We start from the raw sequence: 8,403 nt of genomic DNA on the forward strand, positions 1-8,403 counted from the left end.
CCCTCTTTTTTGTCGAATCTAGCATTAAAGACTCATCATGTATTCTTCGAAGTTGAGCATTATAATTCTCTTATGCTCATTGAAGCCGAACTTGCACCTGCTAAAGTGGAAGCCATATGTTTTTTTTTCACATTCTGAAAAAGGAATCGAAACTCTTCGTTGAAGTTGATCCAAATATCCTACGAACTTTGTGACACTTGTGTTCTAAAAGTTAAATTTTAACTTAATTAAGTGTAAAGATAAGTTAAAACAATTCGTTTAAAACATATTCTACATCTAATTATAAAAATTATGCCTTTATAAGCATAAAAATTCATAACACAAATTAAATTGGTAAAATAATTTTATTTATATTTTATTTTATGTTGTGTTTAATAAAAAAAATTATATTACGAAATATAAAAATATATTCATGATCTATCACGTCTTTGTATGAAGACCTTGTCCGATCCTGTACCCGTTTCCTCCTTCCCGGCAACATAGGTTAGTATCTCCACTCGATCTTTCAGCCGTGGCGGCTGGCGGCTAAAAGATGAGATTTTGCAGTTTCCGTCGTCTTGAAAGCTGCAGCATAGTTCTCTTCGCTCTCCTAATCGTGTTTTCATTGTTCCCAAATCACGCGCTCGGCCACAAATCGGCCGACGCTTTTGTTCAGAACGCAATTTACTCCAACAAAATCACTATATTTTCCAAATCTTACTGCCCGTACGGTCTCCCTTCACTCTGTACTTCTGTATTTGATGGAGAAGTAATGCTTTGTTTTAAGGTTCTCTGAGTTCTCTTTTATGATGCGTGATTTACTAAAAAAATCGCCTTAAAAATCTCTTTTCTGGGTTTTATAATGCTTAGATGGGGGTTTATAGGACCTATTGCTGTTCAATATTGCAACTCGCATTGCATTGATGTAATTCTAGATTTGAGTGATGATGTATGCTAGTTATCACAGAATTACACCAAAAGATCCTTGTTAAGAACGTCTGAAATCTGAACGGGGCATTGTTATATTTAAAGCTCATTGGTTGCTCGAAGTTAAAAATACTTTTTTTTTTTAAGCATATTTTTTCTTAGATTCTGTCATTAATGGAAATTTATGCTTATGCACCTTCCAAACAACTCAAAGAGAGAGTTTTGTTTTTTGCACACCGAAGACAAAATCTTTACTTTCTGAAACAGGTTATCTACAAGCATTGGCTGGAGCCATTAGGATTTAGGACTGTGCTTTACTAGGATTCAGCTCCAATTAGAGTTATAACTTGATCCTTAGGGGTTGTATGCTAATGGAATTAAGTAGGATTTAACTTAAATCTTGACAAACAAAAAAATAGCAATTTTAAATCCAGGATTTCGTAAACCCAATTCCTTCTAAATTTTGTCTAAAATTTCGGATTTACTAAATCTTAAACTCGAAAAACTAATGAGCTCATGTTGTATCTCGTACTAACATGGCTCATTAGCTCATGAGTTAAATTGTTTAAAAAATATTAGCATAAATTATACATAAAAAAGTTGCGTTAAAGAATTTAATTTTTGAAGTCAAAGAAATTCTAAATTTCTACTTTCTCACTGCTATTTTGCCAATTTATTATTATTTTTCCTTTCAATTTCTCATTCTTTATAGGGTTTGTTGATGTAACACCTCAAATGTGCATTCATCTTCTTTCTTTTATAATAAGATGGGCTGGCCAAACTCATTTAGTTTAAATTGACCTCGAGCTTGATTAATTTGTCATGCTTAACCAGAGCCTGGAGTGGCCCCAGCTCATCTCATCTCTTGCTTCAGTTACACTAGCAAGTCATTGGCTAACTTTCTAATTGTTTTCTTAATTTTTTGGGATATCTACACGCATAGCACTCGAAACTTTGTATTTATAAAATGAGCACTCAGGTCATTTTTTTTTTGCTGAAGTACAGAACAGGTGCATTTACACATGTCACGATTAAACCAATTGGATTTTGATAGGAATGAAAAATATGGGTTGAGGTTTTTATTGTGAATTTTTATATTTGATTACAAATTTGAAAATCAGATGAAATAGTGTCTTAGTTTTATAATTAGCTAACTTTGGAGTGTTATGTATGAAATTGCCCCTTTTTTATTTATGCTATATCAATGAGCTGATTGGTTTGGTGCAAGAAAGCAAATGGGTGTAATTGGTACAGTGATTTAAGCTCATGTCTGGGAAACCATCTCCTTCGAAAATATTAAGATGATTCATGGAGAGGGCTCTGGATTCCATTGGAAGCTGAAGCGATATTAAATCCACAGAAAACATAATGGAAAGGTACTTATTGTTTTTGCTCGAAATGTTTTGTCAAATGGCACAATAAAAGGGGTTTTTGGATTGGAAAGAGATGTTGTGGATGTTAGTTTGGTATGGAATATAAAATATGATTTGATGGAGCCATGAAGTTGGTAGTGGTTGATCTGGCAAATCAATATTTGCATTTCACTTCTGTTGATGTGCATGTCTGAACTGACTTCTCTTCGTTGAAACTAACAAGGATTCTTCCATAATTTATTACTTTAGGCTCACTATCTCTCCAACAGTATTTTTTTGAGTTATGGACATGAAGTATTAAATATAACAATTATTGGGTGCCTGAAATTGAGTTGGGAGGAATGCATATTGATCTTGATTATCATAAATTTGGAAAAAAATATCTCTTAGTGAACAGAATAATGGAATGGGCTATCCAATTTTTTGTTTTTGTTTTTGTTTCTTTTGGGTATGGATTTGATAGTTTTTTTTGTAAGTTGTGCGCGATGCATGATTTGTTCTGTAATTTAGTTCTCATTGTAGTTTTATTGTGAAGTCTTCACATAAGCTAATCAATCACATTGAGGATCCAAGAATCTTTAAGCCTTCTTAAAGTTGATAGAAAATAGTAATTGATGATATTCAATTTGTTTGGTGCTTTTTTTTTCCTTATAAATTTTGTTATTGCATTATGTAATAAAAATCTTATGGTCAATTTTATTCTATTGTCTTTTTTTTTTTTTTTATTGAATGCACTGCATGATAAAAGATGAAAAGCTATGAGGAAGCTCATTAATCTTTTTGATTACTTTTGTGGGCAATGTAGCTATGCTTATCATCATATCTTTTGAGCATAATGAGAAGTATAACCAACATTTATTGTACTACTATGTCAATGCTATGATCTTAATTTATACATGATTCTTATACATTTAAACATCATGTGTCTTGTCTTGAAAAAGTACTAATCATCCAAATAAATATGTATAACACATGATATCTTCAGAAATTTGAAATTGTTAAAATGTGAAAATGTTCGTGGTTCGAGTTTTCATTTTATGCTTTTGTTATTGTAGATATTGCAAACGCGTGAAAAGGATATTTAGCGAACTCAATGAGAAACCATTTGTCGTGGAACTTGATCTTCGAGGTACGTGATAGGTGCTATCAACAAAATTTTCTTAGGTCGATTTTTTTATTCTTGTCATGTTGAAGCTACGAAAAGTTATTGTACAAGATGTCTCCCAATGGCAATGACAAAGAAATTTTGTCAATAACTCGATATTTTTTACTTGATATGTGAATTACTATGGCATACTCATCCATTTTTTAGGTGAAAATTTTAAGTGATTTTTATCATGATGCTAACCACTATTTTTAAGTATTATTGATATGCCTTCCGATTCTATTAACTTGTGATATATTATTCTAATTAGTTAATTCAATATCAAGCACATATCATGCTAATTTAAAAAGATTAAATTCTTGAATCTCAAAATTCTAATATTCATCTATTTATAAGATTTTAACATATTTTTTAATGTTATCCTTGGAAAAAAAGTTCATTCTTTCTGTTAAAATTTTTTCATTAAAAGACAATAATACATAAATAATAATGTCATTAGAAAATATTAATTATTATCCTAAGAAATTAAAAATTTTGGTTATCAATAATAACAAATTTGTATAGAATAAATGTTATTTTTGTCCCTTAAGGATCTCAAGATTACAAAGGTGACTTTGCAGGCGATTTAAGAAAGCAAAAAAAAAAAAAAAAAAAAAATTTCAAGGGGAAGAGAGGAAGAACAATGATAATGGGGTAGTGCTTGAAAGAATGAAGCCAGAACTCAGGATGTTAGAGATTTTTGTATAGCTAAAGTATATATGTTAATAGTTGGATCTAGCATATAGCATAGGAAGACGCATCTCTCGTGTTTCTCTTGTAGTATGGTGTAAGATGCCAAAATAGCCATAGTATATGCGCTATAACTCATGGCGCATTGTCCACGTTGTTGGCCCTATTTATTTTCTTTCGTAAATAAATTTATCATATTTATTTAATAATTTAATTTCTTTGTTCTCTATTTGTCATTTTTTTTACCTGGGGTTTTTTCGCTTTTAACCCGTGCCATGTTCTTCCCCACTTCAAAGTGATGTTGTTTTTCTTAAGGGGCTTCAGGGGTTATTGGTGTGGTTGTGGATGGTTAATGATTGTTGAAATTCTTAAGAAAAATGCTTATTGGTTTATGGTTTTTGAGAAATGTCTGGCTGGAAGTTTCTTGCAATGGCTGATATGGTTTTATTTCTATCTTATGTAACTTTTAGCAAGTGTCCGTTGAAGGTGGTATATTTTTCCATCTTCTTATGTAACTTTTAGCAAGTGTCCTTTGAAGGTGGTATATTTTTCCATCTACCCAAAAATCTGTGTTGTTAATTTACGTTGATCAATGTGTCATCACTGATGAGGCCTTAAATCTCAAGATTTACTTGCAAATAATTTCCTTATAATTTTTCAGAATAAGATAATAAATATTCCATGTTAATTACAGAACTAATGTAATTTATTAAAGGGCAAATATATGTGGGATGTGTTTGGCTTTTTTTATTTAGTAGTGTTATATTTTTCGGGGCAAGTTTGTATTAGTCTATAGTCCCCTTCATTAAAGTCCCTATGTGTTCTATTTTGGTTAATTACTTTGGCATATGTATAATTGCTCATTTTGATTTGTTATCTAAAGTTAGAATGCAGCTCATGAAGTTTTTAAATTTTTATTTTTATTTTTGCAAATGTAAGTAAAGGAAAATTTAGATAAAGCATGACTAGAAGTATATTTTTTTAAGTTAACAATTCTTTTGGGATTAAAACTACAAACAAAAGGTGCTTTGCATTTTTGAAATGTTGCTCTTATTGCAAACTATTATGTGGATAAATTTAAGTTTAAAATTTTTATGGTCTGGCCTACTAATAATTTTATTAGGTTTTTTAAGATTTTGTTCGCTACTTCTTTTTGTCCATATATATGAGGATGAAAGATAAATCAAAGTTTCAACTTAGTATCTAGGAATCTTCATATTTTCTAAAATAAGACAATTTAACATATTTATTTGACATAATGTTGAAACATAACATACCATTTAAAAATCTCCCTAATGAAAATCTTAGCTATATGTGATGCATCCTTAGTCTTGGTAAGAAGTCTTGTCTTTGAAAAACTTTCAACCACTATAGGTTACTGAGGTGTTGTAGGAAGGCCAGTGAAATTGACTTTCGATTTGTGTAACTTATGAATTAAGAAATTCCTAAGTGAAGTTAAAGGGATGCATAAATTTTCTCTTAAATATGATAGCCATTTTATGTTATAAAGTTTCTGCCAAATTACATGTTTGGTCATTTAAGTCATTATATAAGATGTGAAAATAATTCAAGAAAAGGAATCCCATTTTTATTATATCAAGGTCAGGGTTTGAAATTCTAAGGAAGTAAGCTACCTTAGACGATGCATCAACTTTATTTTGGGCTCTAGACTTATGTTTGAGAATGATGCTCAGATGATGGAGTTGTTCAATCCATTTCATATGAATATAGTTTTGTATCTTATTGGGTTTATATAAATTATAAGACATACTGGTTTGTATTTAAGATGAATTTTTTGTGCAATATGTATTTTTTCCAATGCCTTAAAGATTGGATAATCATATAAAACTCCATAAGTGAAATATCTTTGTTTTTTCTCATTGAGTTTCTCACTAAAGAAAGTTATGGGATCATTTTCCTTATTAAGGACTCTTCCTACGCCTATTCTAGAAGCATACAAAATACTTATATGTTAGATAAATTTCACAATTGAGGTATAAGAGAAGACACCATTAGAATTTTAACTCAATTAAATATTTTAGATACTCCAAGGTTTTTTTCCCCCCTTAAAGAGCTAGTGATCGGGGCTACTATAAAATTAAAGTTTTTGATAAATCTCCTTTAGAAAATGGCTAGTCTGTAAAAATTTCTAACAACATTGAACGCCTTTGTGGTTGGCCAATTTGTGATAGCTTAGTGGGGCCAATTTGATTCCTTTATACTTGAACATGAATTCTATGAAAAATTGACTCAGTTTGATTGAAAATATATTTAGTTCAATTCACATAGAATTTTTCTTCCCTCACTTTATTGAAGATGATCTTGAGGTTGTCTAAATTATAACCTGGCGAAATTAAAAAAATGAATAATCAAATTAATGCAGAATTATTTTATTGACATGAACAGGGGTTATAAATTATTTTTTCATGAATCCTAGAACAAGAATGACTAAAAAAAGGAAATAGTAGGAAATCAATGATATAACACCTAATATCTCCAATTAATCAATTCATATTAATTACTTGGAGATAGAGAAAACACCATAAAGCATAAAATATAAAAGGAAATAACTCCACAACAACAACAAAGCCTTAATCCCACTACGTGGGGTCGGCTACATGAATCCTTTTTCTCCATTGCGTCCTATTTAGTGTCATATTTTCATTTAGTTCTAGTAAATTAAGATCATTTTTAATACAATAAGCCCAAGTCTTCCTAGGTCTACCTCTGCCTTTCCTAATACAAGTCGAATTTAAAACATCTACTCTCCTAAACATCTACTCTCCTAATCGACGTTTAATGTGACCAAACCATCTATAACGACTTTCTCTAATTTTATCCATCACAGGAGCTACACAAACCCTATCATGAATATATTCATTTCGCATTTTGCCTGTAAGTGTAAAGCCACTCATCCACCTAATCATTCTCATCTCGGCAACACTTAACTTATTATTATGCTTCTCTTTTAAAGGCCAACATTCAGCGCCATAGAGCATTGCAGGTCTCACCACCGTCTTATAAAATTTTCCTTTTAGTTTTAGCGATACTTTTCTTTCACACAAGAGGCCCGAAGTGTTCCTCCACTTCAACCAACCAACTTGAATTCTACTATTAACATCCCCATCTATATCACCATCGCTTTGGACAACGGACCCGAGATATCTAAATCGTTCACACCTTTTAATAATTTGATCACCCAAAGTAACACTTCTGTCACTAGAGCTATTAATACTAAAATTACATTCCATGTATTCAGTTTAGTTCTACTTAAGCGAAGGCCTTTAGACTCCAATGTAGACCTCCATAATTCAAGTTTTTCCTGGGCTTTTTCTCTCGTTTTATCCACGAGAAGAATATCATCAGCAAAAAGCATACACCAAGGTACATCCGCTTGTAGATGTCCAGTAAGACCATCCATAACTAAAGCAAAAAGATATGGGCTTAAAGTCGATCCCTGATGTAAACCAACAGAAATAGGAAAATATTTTGTCAATCCTCCTTCAGTTTGAACACAAGTAACAACTCTAGTATACGTATCTTTAATGACTTGAATATAAGTCATATCAAACATTTCTTCTCGAGAACTCTCCAAAGGATATCTCTTGGAACCTTATCGTAAGCTTTTTCTAAATCAATAAAAATCAAATGTAGATTCTCAATGGACACGAAAATTCATTCAATTGGCTTTTGAAAGAAGACAACCTCTAGAAGATTCATTGAATGATGACACATTTTAAAGAGACCACATCTTTTGAATTTTTATAAAAAAAGACTTGGATCATCCATGAAAGAGGTCAATCATCATCATCCATCCAGACCGACCGGTGCCATTCGCCACATCGCCGCCGTCGCTGCCCATCTTTTTTTTTTGTTTTTAGTGTATTTTTATTGTGAGTGAAGGAAGAGATTCAAATAAACTTCAAGACAGTTGCTGGAGAGAAATTTGGGATAATTTTTTATCTTTGTGACTACATTTGGTTTTAATTTAGACTTTTTATTTGTGTGCATAATTTCTACTTTAAAACTCAAGTGTGTTTGTGTTTTCTTCATGAATTTTGAGTAATTTTATTTATTTTTTTCCTTAAAATGATAAGTGATTAAATATTGGAGAGAAGTTGTGTGAAGTATTAGACTTTAATGTTAGAAGAAGTTGTGATGATTTTAAACATTGTATTTCATTTACTTCTTGATTTGGCCAATTAAGATGTTAATACCTGTTGTGAGAACATGTAAGATCTGAGATGGTATTGTCTCAGTCAACAAATGGTAAGAATCACATCTTGATTT

At 31.2% G+C, this 8,403-nt stretch overlaps 1 protein-coding gene across 3 annotated transcripts in view; it reads left to right on the plus strand.

Moving 5' to 3' along the window:
• Nucleotides 1–434: 434 nt before the first annotated feature.
• The window catches only part of LOC110028830 (monothiol glutaredoxin-S6), a 16,265-nt gene continuing 8,296 nt past the window's right edge, over nt 435–8,403 (plus strand). For 2 of the 3 annotated variants that reach the window (XM_020730836.1, XM_020730837.1), the window contains exons 1-2: nt 435–705; nt 3,335–3,408. In XM_020730836.1, the coding sequence (XP_020586495.1) occupies nt 533–705; nt 3,335–3,408 (247 nt within the window). In that variant the 5' untranslated portion in view covers nt 435–532. Of the gene's footprint in view, nt 706–2,135; nt 2,283–3,334; nt 3,409–8,403 lie in introns of those variants that run through there. The other variant, XM_020730838.1, reaches the window with a different exon arrangement.

The sequence above is a fragment of the Phalaenopsis equestris genome, unplaced genomic scaffold (genome assembly GCF_001263595.1).
Source record: "Phalaenopsis equestris unplaced genomic scaffold, ASM126359v1 Scaffold000531, whole genome shotgun sequence".
Classification (NCBI taxonomy): Eukaryota; Viridiplantae; Streptophyta; class Magnoliopsida; order Asparagales; family Orchidaceae; genus Phalaenopsis; species Phalaenopsis equestris.